At 38.8% G+C, this 19,993-nt stretch overlaps 1 protein-coding gene across 1 annotated transcript; it reads left to right on the forward strand.

The window, feature by feature from the left end:
- Positions 1–207: 207 nt before the first annotated feature.
- Positions 208–19,268, forward strand: bnip1b (BCL2 interacting protein 1b). Its single transcript, XM_052014365.1, has 6 exons — positions 208–291; positions 5,631–5,723; positions 7,833–7,924; positions 14,211–14,315; positions 16,146–16,264; positions 18,214–19,268. The coding sequence occupies exons 1-6, from the start codon at positions 208–210 to the stop codon at positions 18,408–18,410; spliced, it is 690 nt and encodes a 229-aa protein (XP_051870325.1). The 3' UTR covers positions 18,411–19,268.
- Positions 19,269–19,993: the final 725 nt, after the last annotated feature.

Raw genomic sequence — 19,993 nt, forward strand, 5'->3', positions numbered from 1 at the left:
ATTTAAAAAAAACATGATTTAGAACAGGGTCCACAGTACTGGGACCAAGGTACAGAAACTGAGAACACAAATGCAAAATTTTGGTGAAAACACGGCCATATGCTACAGTTCGAAATGCTACCTCTCAACTGCTGATCCATTTCGGAATCAAGCGCTCCTCGCACACATCGTCAACCGACAGGCGGCCGCCGTAGTCCTTGGGTAGCAATGGCGACGTCTTGGGATGTGCACGTCAGGATCTGTGCGCAGGAAATCATTAAATATGATCTGGAGATTAAAGCATTGGTGCAGGTGAAGACGTGGCTTCTTTCATTTGATGTCCACCGCTTCTAAAATAGCCAAATCAAGATCGGACGGCCAACAAAGCACACCAAGAGGGGAGAGTGAGTGATGGGTGTGTGCAGATGGCGTGTGGACGTGTGCACTCTGGGGATGAGCGTGTGTGTGTGTACACAGTGCACACTGGGGGTGAGATTGTGTGTACACAGTGCACACTGGGGCTGAGCATGTGTGTGTGTACACAGTGCACACTGGGGCTGAGATTGTGTGTGTGTACACTGTGCACACTGGGGCTGAGCGTGTGTGTACACTGTGCACACTGGGGCTGAGCGTGTGTGTGTACACTGTGCACACTGGGGCTGAGCGTGTGTGTACACTGTGCACACGGGCTGAGATTGTGTGTGTGTACACAGTGCACACTGGGGCTGAGCGTGTGTGTACACTGTGCACACTGGGGCTGAGCGTGTGTGTGTACACTGTGCACACTGGGGCTGAGCGTGTGTGTGTACACTGCACACTGGGGATGAGCGTGTGTGTGTACGCTGCACACTGGGGGTGAGCGTGTGTATACAGTGCACACGGGCTGAGCGTGTGTGTGTGTACACAGTGCACACTGGGGATGAGCGTGTGTGTGTACACTGCACACTGGGGGTGAGATTGTGTGTACACAGTGCACGCTGGGGGTGAGATTGTGTGTACACAGTGCACGCTGGGGGTGAGATTGTGTGTACACAGTGCACGCTGGGGGTGAGATTGTGTGTACACTGCACGCTGGGGGTGAGATTGTGTGTACACAGTGCACGCTGGGGGTGAGATTGTGTGTACACAGTGCACACTGGGGGTTAGTGCGTGTGTGTACACAGTGCACACTGGTAGCGAGCCCATGTACACAGTGCACACTGGTAATGAGAGCATGCGTGTCTACACAGTGCACACTGGTAATGAGAGCACGCGTGTGTACACAGTGCATGCTGGTAACGAGCGTGCCCATGTGTACACAGAGGAGATATAGTCAGCGTAAAAAGAGGGAAGGCACATGAGACTGCAGATACTGGAATCATGAGCAACACATGAGATGCTGATGGAACTCACCAAGTCAGGCAGCATCTGTGGGGCAAATGGATAGTTTACATTTTGGGTCGAAACGTCAACTGTCCATTTTCCTCCATTAGTTGCTGCCTGACCCACTGTGTTTCTCCAGCATCTTGTGTGTTGCTAAAAAGAGGGAAGCTCCACCCCTTCCCTTCACCTCTTTATACTGGCAATCTCCCACTCTACTCTTTCAGTCCAGATGAAGGGTCTCGACTCGAAACAACGACTGTCCATTTCCCTCCACAGATGTCTGACCCGCTGAGTTCCTTCAGCATTTTTTTTTTGCTCAGAAATTTCAGGATCTGCAGAGTCTTGTGTCCACAGCTGGCAATGCATGTGTACGCAGATAGGGTGTATACAGGGTATGGGTTTTACATGCAGGCGTTATGTATAGAAGTGGAGAGTGCTGTGTGTGTGCTTGCAATCACAGGAAATGTGTGTGAACAGGTCTTCCCCCTTCTCCCCCTAACACCCCCCCCCCCCCGTTAGTGAATGTTCCCTTAACGAATCTGTGCTACACCAAGAATTTAATTTAATTTAATTTGTCACTTAACAAAGGTTTTGTTTACTACACCAAAGAGTAGTGAACTCATTTGGAGACTATCTTTCAAATGCAGATCCATAAAAATGGTATTATTTAACTATTTTTTGATGGGAATTATGGGAAGGAGTTTGTGAAATAAACAAGCTATTTAAAATGGCGGGGGGAGGGAACCTCTTTGAATGCTGAATACTTGATTTATTGCGTCCTTACTGAGAGATGTTGACTAGCTTTTGACTTTTCATCCATGGCAACTTATGTTCCCTGTACAGGTTTTTGCATTAACAGAGTTAACTAGGGAGTAGGGGGGGGAAAGACCTATATTAAGTTTACATGGAATTGGCAGAACATATGTTCATATACACATTTGGAGTAGAGTGTACTTTGCTGTCACTTCAATGGAACCAAATCTTAGAAACAGTATATTGTGCAGTCTGCTTCTGTTTTGTGTATTTAATGGAAAAGATTGAGACTATGTGAATGTGGTACACTTGAACATCCTCTTAAGGGTGTTTTCCTCCAGAGAGTATATGAACACAATTATATACAGCTCCTAAAATGTGCGGATACACATAACTACTTGGTAGATTTGAAATGGAGTCTAGTGACTGAGATTGATACGATTATGTAGATAAGTGCACATTTTGACTACCTTAGTTGAGGGTAATTGTATAACAATTGACTAAACACTTGATAAAATAAATGAGTATTGTGTATAATATGAGATAAAAGTAAACCCCTCATAGTGTGAGGGTGAATATCCTAAGGGTCTTGTCAATCACTCCCTATGACTTGCTGTCAGTTTGGGAATGATGGTGCTTCATGTGGTGGCTTATTCTGCAGGCCTTACAGATGAGTCTTTAAAATCAGCAAGTGGTTAAGGGTCATACCAAGTATTTTAGATGAGCGTGGTTCTGGACTTCTTGTCAGCAGAGATGCACCTTCAGTTTTTCATTGTTATATGATCAATATAGAATGCCACAACTGGGGTTCAGAGAGAGATTCCACTGTTGGAAATGGTCCACGTATTTCTGCTGGTCATGAATGATCTGCTGAGCTCGGTCTGTGAATATCCAGAGAGATGGATGGTCACAGTGAAGATGTATTGATGATTTTCTAGCTGGGCTAATGGTGATGTAGACGTTAAGGAGGCTGGATGCACATGTAGAATTTTGGGAAGTCTGCTCCTTAGGTTCTACTGGTGAATTTTTCTGGTGACTGGTTTTCCTGTCAAAAGTTTTATGAAAATGTTCACCATCACTTCAATGAGATAAAGATTGGCAAGGGTGGAAGCTGTGTCTGTGAGATGCCCCTCCAGACTGTATCACAGGCTGCCTTTGTGTAGATAAGAGTGTAGTTTTCAGTACGTTATGGAAACTGGTTGCAATTGTTAAAGTACCCATTCTGGCCTAAATCTGGCTAAATCCTTTCGTAGACTTGCTTTGATAATAAGACCAACAGAATTTGACAGTATTTTTGGGTAAATCTGTTCCATTGATTTTTCAGACCCAAAACAAAAGAGAGTTGGGCAGCAACTTGCCACGTCATCAGGAGATTACTTTAAAGTAGCACTAACTATGCAGCTTCACAAAACTCTAGTTAGGCCACACTTAGAGTACTGTGTTCAGTTCTGGTCGCCTCATTATAGGAAGGACGTGGAGGCGTTGGAGAGGGTGCAGAGGAGATTTACCAGGATGCTGCCTGGATTAGAGAGTATTGAATATGAGGAGAGGCTTAAGGTGCTAGGGCTTTATTCACTGGAAAGGAGGAGGATGAGAGGAGACATGATAGAGGTATATAAAATACTGAGAGGAATAGATAGAGTAGACAGTCAGCGCCTCCTTCCCAGGGCACCAATGCTCAAGACGAGAGGGCATGGCTTTAAGGTTATGGGTGGGAGGTTCAGGGGAGATGTCAGAGGGAGGTTTTTCACCCAGAGAGTGGTTGGTGCATGGAATGCACTGCCTGGGGTGGTGGTGGAGGCAGATACATTGAACAGGTTCAAGAGCTTGTTGGATAGGCATATGGAGGAGTGTGGGATGGGGGGATATGCGGGAGGAAGGGGTTAGGTAGTGTGAGGGTGGTTTGATGGACGGTACAACATGGTGGGCCGAAGGGCCTGTTTTGTGCTGTATGGCTCTATTGTTAACTACTTGGATCCCTGTTCTGTGTACTGCCATAAAGGCAGCAGCAACTCCCTTCATGCCCAGATTTTTGAAATGGGAAAGCCTGTGTATGTAGGGTCTCCATGATCAGGAGCCAGTTTGTGGACCAAGTTGCCTCCACAGATGATATAAGTAGAGGAGTGGAAAAAGCTGGTGGCCAGCTGCTCACTGCTGGTCACCAATACCAATACCAGTTGCAGACATTCTGTTGGTTGCATGACGCCCAAGGACTGATGCTGTGCACTATTGAGACAATTGAACTTTGGCCTTGCCTCAAGAGGGCTGGAATACAAAAGCAAGGAAGTGACGCTTTATACAAGAATTCAGTCAAACCTTATCATGAATACAGTCCTCTGTTTTAGACACTGAGCTAGATTTTAACCTTGGAGATGGATGTAATGTACTTTTGCCAGAATTGTATCAAATCTTACGTTATGAAGACACATTGTATGAACTTGGCTTGCATTCTGATGGGTTTAGATGACGGGTGATCCAACTGAGATACGTAAAAGTAATATAAAGAATTTGAGCAGGTGGAAGCTGTTTCCTATGGTAAGGAATTCAGAAGGAAGGGTGTACTCTTTAAGGTTTGAGATAGATCATTTGGGAGCGAAATCAAGAAACACTTTTGCCCCCACAGGAAAAAAATGGTAATATAAATCTGTAGTTTCCACACGAAATAACGGTGGATACTTGGTCATTTGGAATTTTCAAGATGGAATTTGAGAGGATTACTTTTTGGGTGAGAGTATCAAGGAATAGAAATCAATCTGTGAAGTAGAGACGGCCATTAATTATGTTCTAATTGAAAGGATTACAGAAGTTGAATGGTATATCCATAGTTTATTTTTTTACTTTTGAGTGTAGAAGTAGCATGAGAATGAATCCTGAAACCAGGTAAAACAGCCAGTACCATTTTCTTAACAGCACAGGTGATTGCACAGTCCTGTGCTGCCAACAGCTGTTAACTGTTATTGGGCTATGCTATTTAAGTCCAATTAAGTTTCTCCATTAGTCACTAAAATGGTTATGCCTGTTGAATTCTAAGCAATTAAGATTTGCACCATAAGATTGCTGTACTTTGTCATCCAAATTAATTTGACTAGGTTATAATTTTCATTTAAGATATAATTTGGGATTCAAAAGAAGCTTGCTTGCATGCATTTGAAAGTTCTTAATTCTCCTGTTAAATTACTGATTGATTTCAGCAATGATAAATAGCAAAAAGATTATTAATTTTATTAAATTCATGCTGATTTTTTTGTTCTCGATGAAATGTTTAAATATCTATCTCTTACCAATTAGTTTGCTCTGAATTTCCAACATTTTCCACTTTTTATATTATTAACTCTAGCACTTTGCATACATTTTCAAATTTTTATTCCTTTTCATTAAATATCTAAAAACATGATTTAATTTTCATTAATCCTATTATTTAATTACGGTTTGATTTTAATCTGTTAATGGATAAGAATCCCTATTAATGGGATACACCTGTTTGGTATTTAAACCCAATGCTTAGATTAGAAGAATACTTGTTGATTTGTCCGCAGGATATCAGGGACAGTCCTGGACCCTTGAGTCTACTCACAGAATTAAATGCCAAAGTGAAAGAAATGTTTCACCAACTCAGACTTCGAATACAGGTGAGTGAATTCTTGGAAGATTATTTTAAGTAGAATAAATGTTACTTAATAGTGCTGGCTAAACTACAAACATACTGTATCAACTTAAACCAGGCACACAAACAGTACATTATACTCTTTAAAAAGAAAACAAAGTAATTTAGATATTGACCTGAATAAGGAACAATTTTTGATGCTCGTATTCATTGAGCTGCTTTTAGTTTGCATCATAGGTAGATTCATATTTATCTCTTGTAAAGATCCTGTAATTTTTTTTACTTTATATATTTTGAATGATTTAAACTAGCACCTGTGAACAGTGGAAGATAGTTATACTTTGTACCTCACTGATGCCAGGCTTTGGTTTCTATTTCATCTTTAGCAGTTATATTCAATCTCTCCTGACATCAGTGTCAGAAAACTTCTAGTATTCAACCCTTCAACCTTTGGGACCAATCAGACTAAAGTTGACTTTATTCTTGGTATCCATAGCAGCAGCAATTTTAACGTAGTAATTATCATAAGACACTTCGCAGAAGTGCAAAGAGACATCTAGTCTAGAAATTCATTTGAACAATGCCAAAAATATGATTTGGACTTTTGAAAATTGTCTTAATGTGGAACAAACTACTTTTGCAAGTATTTCTGGGTGTCATACAACTTGTTGCTAACATTTTCTGCTAATTCTGAATGACATTTGTGTTCTCTAATAACATTTTTCTGTTGTCAATCTTGCCTAAATGATGTCAATGGTAGCGTAATGCTCAAAATTCAACCATTTTGGTCTGAAAACGATGCCAATCGCTGTTTACTCACAGAATAAACTGCTGAATACTGTGGTCACAACTTGCTCTGCACAGTGCTCACATTAAAATTGACACTTTCTTGTATCCTCAAGTGCTTTCATGTACCCAGAATTGACTGGTAGTAGTTTTTGTCTAGGCCTAAGTGCTTTTCAAGGATGACATGGGTTTGTAAAAGTTACAAATGGGGATCATGCTCCACAAAGCATGCAACAACTTTTCCAGCCAGCCTTCTCAGGGAGACACACCATAACCTAAATTTCCCAGAGGAGCAGATGTTTATGCAGTCTAGGCTTCAACAAGGTAGTCTTCACTCACATTCGTGATCTCGTAAAGCCTCAGGTACAAGCTCACAGATGTCCCATCATGGCTCTCAAAGTCGAAATCAAGGTCACCTTCACCTTCAATTTCCTAGCTTCGGGCTCCTTCCGGTCCATAGCTGCTGATGTATGCCAAATCTCACACTTTGCTGCTCATGCCTGCATTAGGGAGGTAATTGACAGGCTCTGTTCCTCCATTAGCCCACAGCAGCAGGCAGACTGCCACAGGGATTTGCTACCATTACAAGTTTCCTATGTGCACCATTTGTAGACTGCACTTTTGATGCCCTTATAGCTCCTTTTCTCAACAGATAGCACAATCAATCTACATGCCAACCCCATTTTATTTTTTCTCGAACTCCCATAGCTGCTTTATTCTGCGATGTGTGACTCCCGCTCTGGCACTGTTACCTTAGAGGTGTTAGTGCTGGTACCTCAGTTATGAACATGTCCAGCATTATAGAAGGAAATGGAGTGGAGTGGAGTTGACTGAAAGATGGATAAAATGGGAAAGGCAGAAAGAGACATGAAAAGGGGGAGAGAGGTACATGAAGGAAAACTGGGACGTGGAAAGGGAGAAGCATGTGGAGAGCAGCAGGGTGGAGAGAGGGAAAAGGCAGAACAGCAGAGTGAGAGAAAGCAAGAAGCTGAGAGTGGGAATGGGAGGAGAAGCGTAGGGAGAAGCAGTGGGGGGAGAGGAAGCAGGGACACAGCAAGGGAAAGAGGCAGAAGGTAAAGGAAAGGGGGGAGAAAGAAAGTGGAATGTTTGTAAACAGAGTGGTTAGCAGAGTTTGGTTGGAAGTGAAGGCAAACCTGTAGATGTAATGACGACATCTTGAATTGTGAGGATTCATCTTCATTAATCTTGAGATCTTAATTTTTTTATTAGTACTGATCATTACTGAGGATGATGTGGGTCACAAGGGTGATCTCACAGGCAATTACCTGGTAGTGTCACCCGATGTCTCTGTGGCTAAATGACTAAGGATTTCCTGATTATTCTGAAGGATTTGGAACAGATGGCAAAGGAACAAGACAAAGAATCTGATAAGCAGATGTTGCTGGCTGAAGTGGAGAATCATCACAAACAGATGTTAAGGTAAGTGACCTTTATGGTGGAAATAGTAGCATAATGAGTTTTTAAGCTTGCTTACAATGTTCTGTGGAATATACATATTGCTTTGGGCTTGCATATAAAACCTAAATGTCAGAATAAAGGCAAACAGTGGGTTAAATCCATCATTGCTGACTGTCTTGTCCACACTTGGATTTTGATCTAATATTGCACCAAATACTACAAATATAAACGTAGAGCAGCACACAAAATGCTGGAGAAACTCAGCAGGTCAGGCAGCATCTATGGAGGGAAATGAACATTTGACATTTCGGGCTGAAGCCCTTCCTTAGGACATGTCCGTTTCCCTCCTCAGATGTTGCCTGACCTGCCGAGTTCCTCCAGCATTTTGTGTGTTGCTCCAGATTTTCAGCATCTGCAGTCTTTCTTGTGTCTCCAAATATAAATAATTCATTTTATAATAATTTTTTTAGTATTATCACAGTGAAATTTTAGATGAATGTAGCACGTGTTTGCTATGTCATGATCAGTACATCTACCAGAGATGATGCTTTTTAAAAAGATAGACAGCAGTATTGGATCACAGCCCTTCCAAGTTGGGAAATGCCAATAAAATTCAGTGTGTGCCACTAATTTACTGAACGTTTTTCACTCTTGTCTTGACAGCTAAAATGCAGTTTGTATATCACAGTTTAATATTGTGCAAGCTTCACCGTAGTACTCCATTACTGCAGCTTGTTAGAATATAGTAGCCTTGAGTGGAGTTTTTTCTTTTATGTTCATTTTTTAAATTAACAAGTGCCTTTAGGATATCATTTCCTTTGAAAATATTTAAGTACTATTTTGTAACATAAACATTACAAGTTCTGGCAAATTCTCCCTGTAACATGTTTAGAAACTTGTGCTTATCAGATTTTGGGGTACTTTATGGTATATTGACATCAAGAATAATATTTTTGCAATCAGATTTCTGATTCTAAATATACTAATGTCTCAGAGTTTGACTTTGATTGACAATGTGTGCGTTGTCTATCCTGTTGTTAAATTTTATTCACAGGATGTGCGTGTTGCTAGCAAGGTCAGCATTTAATATCCTTCTCTGCTGATGGTAATTTATTTTCCTGAATTGCTACAGTTCTTATCGCAAAAGTATTCCCATAATCTATTAAGTGGGTTTTCAGGATTTTGACCCAGTGACAGAGTCGAAGTCAGGATAGTAAGAGATCTGGAAGGGGACATACAGCTCCTGTGTGCCTGCTACCCTATGTGCTTCTGGGTTGTAAGAAGGTACAAGGTGTTGAAGAAAGTGAGTTGCTGCAGTGCATGTTGTACATTTTGCTGCCAAAAGTGCAAAGGGTGGTGGAGCTGGTGCCACTGAAGCTGGTTACTTTGTTCTGGTTGGTGTGAAATTTCCTAACTGCTGTTGGGTCTACACTCATCCAGGCAAGTGGAGAGTATTCCATCACACTCCAAACTTGTGTTTTGTAGATAGTGGAAAAATCATGAGGAGTTGGGAAGTAACTATCACACTCCAAACTTGTGTTTTGTAGATAGTGGAAAAATCATGAGGAGTTGGGAAGTAACTAACTCACTGGAGGATACCCAGCATCTGACCTGCTCTTGTAACCACAGTCTATGTGTTTAGTCCAGTTAAGTTTCTTGTCGGTGGTGAAACCCCCTGCCCCCTCCGAAGGATGTTAATAGTGGGAGCTGGCAAAGAAAATGCCTTTTGAATCCTAATGGAAAGTGGTTAAACTCTCCCTTGTTGGAGATAGTCATTGTCTAACACTTCAGTGCTACATATGTTATTTTCAGCTTACCAGTGAAACAGGTTTGCCTGCATGCAGGTATGGACTATTACTGAAGTATTGTGAATAGAACTGAGTATTGTGCAGGTGTCAGCAAACATTTCTACTTTTGATCTAGTTTGAGGTTAGCCCAGTCCTGAGAGATGCCTGCAGTTATGTCCAGGATTTGAGTTGATTGACTCCCAACAAGCACAACCAACTTTCATTTGTGTTACGTGTAATTCCAGTCAGTGGAGAGTTTTCCCATGATTCCCATTAAACTTCAATATAACAGGGACTCCTTACCATCACGGTCTATCAAATGCTTCCTGGTTATCAATGTTAGTCAATCTTTGGAATTCGGTTCTTTTTGTTCATATTTGGATTAAGACTATATTCAGGTCTACAACCAGGTGGAACTGATATAATATCATGTTGATTCTTAGTTAATGGCTTAACAGTGATTAAATGCACTTGACAACATGGTTGAAATCACTTTGTTGATTGAGAATGGTCTGATGGGGTGCTAACTAACTAGATTTTTGTGGACAGAATGTACCTGGGCAATATTCCACATTGTTGAAATAGTGTCAAGCTGGTAACTGAACTGAAACAGCTCGGCTAGAGACCTGGCTGGTTCTGGAGCTCAAACTTTGTACTTGAGGTTTATATTTGTGTTACATTACCTTTGTAGTATCCTGTTCTCTCTCTGCAATTTTGTCCCAGCTGGAGGGAAGAAAATTTGTCTGAAGTCTGGCTTCTGTGATGGACATCAGAAGGAGGTTGAGATAGTTGAAAACTCCAGCCTTAATTTTGTATGTGCGTGCTGGTCTCCACTACCATTGTTCACAAAGCCTATACTTGTTAGCTGTTAATTTGTCTACTGCCATTCATGACTGGGTGTCCTGGCAGGAATGAAGATCTTTGACCTGATCTATGGGTGTTTGATATGTTAGCACGTTGACCTTGCTGTTTTGAATGCATGTAGTCTGTATTGCAATCTTACCAGGTTGGCCTGGTATGTTCATATATGCTCATTAAATCAAGGTTGGTCCCAGACATGATGGTAATGCTAAAATGAGGGTTGTGATGAGATTACATATTTTGCTGAAATACAATTCTTTTGGTGCTAATGGCTCACATTGCCTCTTAGGTGTACTTTTTGTTTTGAATATTGTTGGATTTCTTCAGTATCTGTCCTGTTCAGTCTAATGACAGTGCTGCACTATGTGAAGTGTGAAGGTGGGCCTTTGTTCCACAAGTACTTTGCAGTGGTCATAACTCCCAGTATTGTATTAGATAGATGCATCTGTAAAATATAGATTGGTAAGGATGAGGTCAAGTAAGTTTACCTTTGTGTTAGTTCTTTAACCACTTGTCATCTTTTAAGTTTGGTAGCTATGTCCTTCAGGATATGCTCAGATTGACCAGTGGTGATGCTATCAAGGCACTCGTGATGATGGACATTGAAAACCCCTCTCTTGCCATTCAGTGGTTCTTCCACATGTATTAATGTGGCTGGTCCAGTCAAGTTTCTGGGAAATGACGACCACCCTCATGATATTGATGGTGGGAGAACTGTTGATGCCATTGAATAACAAGAGTATGTAATTGGATTCTTTCCAATAGTTATTGCCTGGCACTTTCATGGTATAAATGTTACTCACCACTTACCAAGCCATGCCTGAATGTAATTGAGGTCTTGCTGCATCTATGCACAAGCTGCTTCATTTGCTGAGGAGCTGCAAGTAGAATTGAAAATCATGCAATCATTAACAAACATTCCCACTTCTGATGGATAAAGTAGCTGATACTTGGTTAGTTACCCAAATCTGATTAGGATTGAGTCATAAGGCCTTGTGAATTTTTTATTTAGAATCATCAGTATCACAAATGTAGTACAGGGATGAACTCTTAGGAAAATGATTAAAAATAAGAACATTGAAGTTATTATGCATGCCTATGCATTTGCCATTACCACACACCCTGGGTGGGAGAGGAAGAGAGCAGAAAAGTTTGGGCTGATTTTTTTTTTTGTGTATATCAATCTTGTGAAAGGTGAATTTCTAGAAGAGGAAACAATATTTTCTGAGGCATTATTATCATTTGGTTTGATTGTGAACCGAAAAAAAAATCACAACCATACTTTTAAACATGACTAGTGGAACCCATCAATATTGTCAAATTCATAAACTGTTTGGTGATACTAAACCACTTTTACAAACTACTTCCTCAAAAGAACATCTGAATGCTCTTGAAATGGGACTTTTTTTTTAGAATTATTACAAATTATGACAGATTACTTCCAACAAAACTAGCAAGTTAGGATAACATTTTTCTCAGCCATAATCAGATGTTGACTGGATGTCTTCCTGAATTATTGGTGCTCTGCCACTCATTCGGTGGTTTTGTTGCTCAGTTTTTGCTGTTATCTTATTCCATACTACCTTGCAAGCTCTTTTTAATTTTTGCTGTACATTAATTCACATAGTGAATTTGCATATAACTCCTGACCAAGTCTGTAGCAATAAGGGAATGATAGATGGGGAACAAACAAGTTTTTATTCTGGTCTTAAATGAATCATCTCTTTATAACCTATAGACTGTCTTTGGTTGCCTAGTTAAAACCTTGCCTTTGGAAATTACTTCTTGAGACTTCTTTAAAGAATTTGAGTTAGCCTCTTTTTTAGGATTAATACTTGTCAGCTTTTAGAAACTCCCTGAAAAAATTCCTTTTGAAATTGTTGCTTGATTCCTCATGACTTGTAGGAACATGTCGGTTGCAAGTGATGTTAGACGTGTCTATTTCAGTGCAAACAGCATTTTTAAAAATGAGGTTCAAGTGCAGAATTTGACTTCAAAGTAAGTAGGTTTGCATTCCAAGGAATTGAATTGATTCAATTAACTCGTACAAAAGTGACAGCTGTGATTCGATGCTGTTCTTTAACGTCAATCTTAATAGTGTTTTGTGGGGCTATTTGTAATTTTCCCAAAGTAGGCTGAAAATGTTCTAGATTTGATGACTTCTTTGTTACATAGGAAAGAGAACGGTGAAATTTAAGGAGAACAGAGTGACATAAACATTGTATTTGTTAGAATCTCTGACATATTCAGAGAATGAGCACAAGTAAACTTTGTTCTGACACACAAGAAAAGAAGGCCATCAATCAGCAGCCAGTATATGAAGACCACATTGGCTTTTAAAGATCCACATCAAGGATGTCCAATATTTTTTGTTTGATGTCTGGTTTCAGCTCTTGGGCTTGGAAAGTCAACCCAAATGCAAATAGCATTCTCTGCAAAGGAATAGAGAAGTAAAATCAGTGGTCAGGAGATTGGCAGATGAAATGTACTGTGGTTACAAGAGCAGATTGGAGACTAGGTATCTATCTTTCAGTGAGTGAGTTACTTACCAACTCTTTTATTTCTTATTGAAACATAAGATCTTGGGAGTGATTGGTGGGATGAATACTGAGACGATGTTTCTCCTAGTGCTGGTTTCTGGAACTAAGGAACATAGTTTCAAAATAAGGCGTTGCTTATTTCAGACCGAAGTGAGGTGGAATTTCTTCTGGTTCATGAATTTTTGATATTTTCTCTCTTCAAAGACCAGTGGAGGTAGAGTCATTGAATATATTGAAGCCAAAGATTGACAGACATTAGGACCACATAGGAGCCAAGGGTTATGAGGAAAGAGCAGGAAAGTGTTGTTTAGACCAAGGTTGGATTAGCTATGGTCTTACTGAGTGGGTGAGTAGGCCCGAGGGGCTGACTAGCCTTCTCCTGCTCTCTTATGATCTGCTGAGTTTAAAAAAAAATTAAAACCTGACGTGACCATGGTCAATCTGAACCCAACCAAGCCTGAGAACATTTTTATATTGGACATGACCCAGCTATCGCTGTAAATATAATAACCTCAAACATGCTTGTGTCCAGAATCCTGTTCTGTTCATGCACCACATCATACTTGCCTGAGCACTACAGAGACCCCATATATGTCTACCTTTCAAAACATTATCTCCGTGCAAACCCCTTAAATTTCTACCTTTTCTCCTTTCTCTTCTGATCAAACTCACCAGCTGTCCATCCCAGATACCACCCAAGCCCAAGTCGTATTGTTTTGGATCTATTACTCTTGAAAGCAGCATCTTTTTCCTTTGCCCAGATGGACGTGCACCGTGAGAGCAACCCTTCACCCCAAGAAACACTTTCTCGCATTGCCTGGTGACAGAGTTCTCGGCTCAGATTATGCAGTACTAAGCTGGCCCAGCCTGAGAACTTATAATTATTCTCCATTCCTGAACCTGACACAAAACCAGGATCCAGTGGAATGGCTCTACACTGTGGTGTTGCTTTGCTCTTTTTTTTCTCTTTTGAGCCATTACTGCTTCTAATCTTTTAATATTTTTTAAAAAAATCAATATTGTATGGAAGGGTGTGCGGGGGGTCATAAACTATGGTAGGAGGGTGCAATTGATCATTACTTCATGGTATACAAATGTTGGTCTGTGCTCCTTTTAAAGCAACCAAACTGCTTGGCGAAAAGCAAATCTGGCCTGCAAGCTCGCCATAGACAATTATGAAAAAGATGAATTACTTCAAAGTGGAGATTCTTCAGTTCGACAACGGTAAGTTATGTATATTAACGTAGTGTATTTACTTTTACAATTTTCTGCTAGGCATAATATCCTCCGAATGTATTTGTGTGATGAATTATTGGATCAGATTTTGCAGAGATATTGAAGTTTCACATGGACCTGGTTGTATTTCCCCTCAAGTGCCAGCAAGTTCAGTATTCTAGCCCAAGTGTACATGAATGCAGATCTTCCAGACTTGCTGGCATTGATCTCCAATGACTTCCCGACTGTACTCGCAAGACTGGATTCTTCGTGGACTCCAGCAGCAGAGTGCAGTCATTCTCCCAGCACTTAAAGTGGGGAATATGCTCATACAACCTGATGCAGGAAATTCTCCATTGTTTTCAGTGAAGGAGAATGGTATGAGGTGTTAAGTGTTTGTATTTATGGATTTTGCTTTAATTGAATTTTGTTTAAACATTTGTTTTGTTATTAATACACTTATAAGTAACTGATTTTAGTAACTTCTCAAATTTTAGTAATGTGGTTAACATTTAATAGTTTTAGAATATTTTTGAATTTCAGAAATGTATCTTGAGGACCATTCTGAAATGTTAATTGTATTCTCTCCACAAATGCTTTTGAGTATTTCCAACAATTTTTTTCAGATTTCTGCATCTGCAATTAGTTTCTTTTTGATTATTGACTATTGAAAAGTGGTTCTGTACACACATTGTTTAAAACAATTCTGAGACCTTGCAGAAATTGCCAGAACTTAATCCTAAATGATTTAGGCATGTGACATTGGCCTAATTTTGCAGTTGTAATTTTGGCAAATATGTCAGTGTTGTTATCATTTCATCATGAAAATCAGAACTTCTCAAATGCCTTTTTTGCTTAATTTGTATTCCCTGTCCCACTACCAGGTGCAGTTTTGAAACCCATTCGTGAAATTTCCACAAATTAGTGAACAAATGCCAAGAGTTTAAGATGTTAACAAACTACTCTCTTTGTAAAATAACCAGGAAATGTTTTATGAGGTGAAAGTGACCTTTTAATGGCATGCTAATCTATAATTACTTCTATACAACCTATCCACTCCTAAAATAATTAAGTGATTATAGTTCCTTCGGGGAAATATTTGAAAATATAATTGATTTGATGTTGATAAATATTACTACTCATAAATTATTCAGTTTCTACCTTAATTTGTATGTATGTTCCAGTCTTCATTTGCACCCTGTAAAATACTTAAAATATTAGTTTACAATTGTTATTTTTTTAAACTTCCTTGGTAGCTGTCTGTTGGAATCTTTTAATTAAGAATTGATAGCTGTCAACACTGATAAATCTGGTCATCTTTTGCCACTTGCCACAAAACCTAGGCCTGTGCTGCAATTCTAGTAGTAGTATGATCTGTTGTACACTTCAACTTTTAACTCTCAGCATTGTGCTATTTGTTTCGCTCTTCCCCTTCTATTGTGATATGACATGACCTGAGCTTTTGAATATTTATTTGCATATATAATTGTAACACAACAGAAATTAAAATTTATCTTCAAGAATTAAGCTATGAATATAATTATATTTAAGGCAATAATTATTTCAGCAGTTTTAACCAAATGTACAAACATTAACTTCAAAAATTGTATGCTGGCACCATCCACTTCCATTATATTTGAATATTATCCCTTTTAGTGTTCTCTAAAAGATTTTCTGGAAAACAGATCCTTTTTGTTTTACAAATTTTATATATTCCAGTTAGAAACTGATCAAATTGTTCAAGGCAATTTATCATAGTTCATTTTAGTATGGCCAAGTAATGAAGAAACAACAGAAGAATCGTTGCTACTGAAATGAATTAAGTTTTCTTGGTTTCAGAAAGATGACAAAGGAAGGCTTGGTACAGACAGCAAGCAGCATTACTGAGAGCTTGATGACAATCAGCAGGATGATGTCACAACAAGTGCAGCAGAGTGAAGAATCAGTGCAGACACTGGGTAAGTTGAAGAACTAATGTATGGATTAGCTCTCTGTTCATGCACCTTAAATTGTGTAACACAGCTGAAGGGGCTTTTATCTGCTTCTATTTCTCTCTCTCTCCAGCTGTAGTCAGAGGGTTGCCATCAGTTATTCGCTTTTTGATTATTGAATATTGAAAAGGGATTCTGAACACTTATCATTTAAAAGAATTGCAAGAACAAGGTGAACTTGCTAGAACTTGGTCCCAAATGATTAAGTTAGGCATGTGACATTGGCCTGATTTTATAGTTGAAATTTTGGTAAACATATCAGTATTTGCTGTCATTACATAATGAAAATCTGAGCAACTTCTAAAGTAACCTGTTTTAAGTGCATATTTGCAGATTGATGTAGGAGATTCCTTATTCCCTGCTCCTGCATCTATCCTTTTCCTCCTCTTATTTGTTGATACTTTGCAAAAACAGAGGAACAGTAACAGTTTCCACATGTAGTTTGTCAACATCCAGCTTTACCTCATCATCCCTTCTCCAGGCCCCACAATTATTTCTAACCTCACCTAAAGCATATTAGAACGTGCTGCTGTTTTTCAGTTTTAACATCAAGTGCTGCTTTTGGTGTTTAGGAGTGAACCGAATTTGTGACAAGTCCATTTTTAACACAGGCAGTTGGTCTAGGGTCACATTGGGATCAGTACTTTGAAATATAAGCTTGAGATTTTTAATAATGTCAAAATGTTATTAAGTTTGACATTCAAAGATTAGGAAATATCAGTATTTAGAAAAGACATACTGAATTGCAGATGCTGTAAGTGCCTGTATCAATTTTTGTGGATTAACTGAAATTTGTATTGGTTGTTGAGTATCAGAAATGAGGTTTTTGTGATGGACTGAGAGAGAGAACTGACTGGAAAATACTCCTGCTACCATTCCTCAAGTTTAATGTAGGACATGCATCCCCCTGGCATCCACTGCACCATTCAATAAATAAGCAGCCACAGACAGCAAAAGTAGAAAATTCCAAAGATTTGCAGTTCTTTGCATGAAGAATTTCTCTTTGTCTCAGTCCTGAATGATCTTTTGTTCAGAGATATGGCCCAAATCTAGATTCTCTAGTCAAGGGAAATTGACTCTCTGTGCCTCCTCTTCTAAGAATTATGTATTTTACTGAATTCTCGTACCCTGAGCCCTCTTTTTGGATCCATGGTGGATAGACTTGCACTTCCAACGTTGAACACAATCTGCCAGAGTTTTGTTCAATTGCATGATACAGCTTTCTGTATTCAGCTACATCACTTTCTGTGTCTAATTCAGTGCATTATCCCCTGTCCTGGACATCATGCTCTCTGTTCCTTCATCAAAGGTCTTTGACTAAGAAGTCATAAAATGGTCAGGCCCCGTTAAGGATCACCATGGGCAACGCTTGTATCTCTACTGTTCATCTTCCTAACAGTTTCCTGCCCAGGTCAATAGGTTGTCTTAATTTCCTCAAGATCTCACAAACAGTTAAATGTTTGTTTATTACTGCTTTTTAAGACTTTGATAAAATTTGACAATGGAAGGCTTTTGACATGTGAAATGTGGATGCTGATCTATTCTACACACAGTGAACATGCTGCCAAAAGTAATTTAATGTATTTTGAGGTCCTTTGGATATCTTGAGTATGTGATAAAGCATCAGAGAAATATTCTAACGTTGTGTTGTTAATTATTCTTCATTCTTAGCTGAAAACAAGTGAAGTCATATTGATTAATTCTCTAAGTTGAAATGGGAAATATCAACTGATCATCACTTTTGGTTGCAATATGTATCTTGATTTTTTTTAATATTTTATAGTTCCCTCAGTTTTTGATGCCTTTTTTTCAAGCAAAAAACTCAAGCCCAGTTTCATTGTTGGGAACTGACTCTCTTGATCCTGCATTTTGTTAATTTAATGTAACCCTTTATTTGGTATTTTATTTTATTTAAGCAACATCCTCAAGAACTGTTCAGGAGACAAATGAAGAATTTAAAAACATGACTGGCACAATTCAACTGGGTCGCAAGCTGATCACAAAATACAATCGCAGAGAGTTGACTGACAAGCTGCTAATTTTCCTTGCATTGGCTTTGTTTTTGGCAACTGTTGTATACATTTTAAAGAAACGCCTTTTTCCTTTTTTATAAAATTGGAGCAAAAAAGCAGAAATCAAATGGACATTGAAATTGAGAATGTTGTATATTTAAGTATTAAGGAAGATAAAAAAGTTCAAGTTTTGTATTTGCATCTGAATTGAAATGGAAGCAGATTAAAAGAGCTTTCTAAGTAATGTCTTAAAACATTCATTAAAATTTCAAATTGGAAATTAAATGGATATTTAAAAAGTTAAGCATTGTTTCCAAGTTTAATCACTTTCTGATGGTAATTGTTGGTTGCTGCTATGTATTGTGCACTGCTTCTCAAATCTGGTTCCCTTGACTTCAGTGGAACTGAGTTTTGGAATGCTATATGGGGCATATTGTGCTTCTGACCATGCCTGGTTGTCCAGGGCCCTGTGGTTTTCATGTCTTTATCTAGGAAATGCTGCCAAATTGACAGAAGAGATGGTACTATTTATATTGTGGCAACAATGTAAAGACTAACACTTGTAAGACACAATTGTTTTGTTCATATCTATTCTATAATATGTATCATTGAGGCAGCTGAATTTGCTTGAATTCCAAAAAATGCTCTGCATTTGCAATGAAATATTACCACACGACTACTCTTTTAAAACTATGAAGAGAGTGTAGTGTTCAAGAATTTATCATCCATGCAAACACTAATGTTTCTTAATGGGACCAATTATTTACCTTCATTATGGTTCATATATTAATAAATATAAATGTTCTAAATTGTTAATATTTAATACAAATATTTGGGCCTTATTATAAATAATATTTGGTTATCGTTCAGAATGTTTGCATGCTTAAGCATTTGAAAAAGATTCCTTTGAAGATATTTAAATTTGTAGACAATTAATTTTATTTAGCCTGTACATATGGGAACTCTTGGCTAGTTCATAAAACTGTAGATTATTAGATTCAAAGATTATTATTGCAATTTATTAAAATAAAACTTTGAAAAAATGATTTCTTCTACATCTCGTATCTTGGTGAGTGGAAGTAATTTATAATTTGACCACTTGCAGTTGGGCAATTTTGTCCTTTCATTTATATTTTTGCTTCTCTTATACCCTTGGATCCATAATGGGATGATCAAAGTTCAAAATTGTCATTTTCTCAATGTGAGTCAAAATTAAACATAAACGCTGCCTCAAGCAATAGACACTCACCTGCTTCCTCTAATTTTAATGGGACTGCTCATCAAGTGACATGAGTTATTTGGCGGTGGTTTAAGTGGGTGAACAGTTTGGTTCAGCATTGTAACACTGCTGTCTGAGCTTCATCTTGCTAGTCTAGAAATTATGAATACTAACATGTCCCCGCTATTAATTAGTCACATAATTGGTAAACGTAATGCAAAACAGAGGGAAATCATTCAGCCCAACATGTCTGTGTCAATGCTTTGGAAAAAGCAATCCAATCAGTCTGTGCACCCTGTCTTTTTTGTATAGTCCTGCAGTTTTTCTGTTCACTGTACTTATCCAGTTTTTTTTTTGAGTTATTATTGCATCTTCTCCTTCACCATTTCAGTCAGTATATTGCAGATTATAATGCCCTGATGTTTAAAGATATATTCACCACATCTTCTAGTTTCTTGACAATTA

This window comes from Pristis pectinata, chromosome 4 (assembly GCF_009764475.1).
Source record: "Pristis pectinata isolate sPriPec2 chromosome 4, sPriPec2.1.pri, whole genome shotgun sequence".
In the NCBI taxonomy this organism is placed as follows: Eukaryota; Metazoa; Chordata; class Chondrichthyes; order Rhinopristiformes; family Pristidae; genus Pristis; species Pristis pectinata.

Bases quoted from the DNA above. Each gene is read 5' to 3' on its own strand.
- bnip1b (XM_052014365.1), top strand. From the start codon at position 208: ATGGCGACGTCTTGGGATGTGCACGTCAGGATCTGTGCGCAGGAAATC. The intron at 292-5,630 runs GTGAAGACGTGG...ATTTGTCCGCAG, and splicing joins AGATTAAAGCATTGGTGCAG to GATATCAGGGACAGTCCTGG. The intron at 16,265-18,213 runs GTAAGTTGAAGA...ATTTTATTTAAG, and splicing joins AGAATCAGTGCAGACACTGG to CAACATCCTCAAGAACTGTT.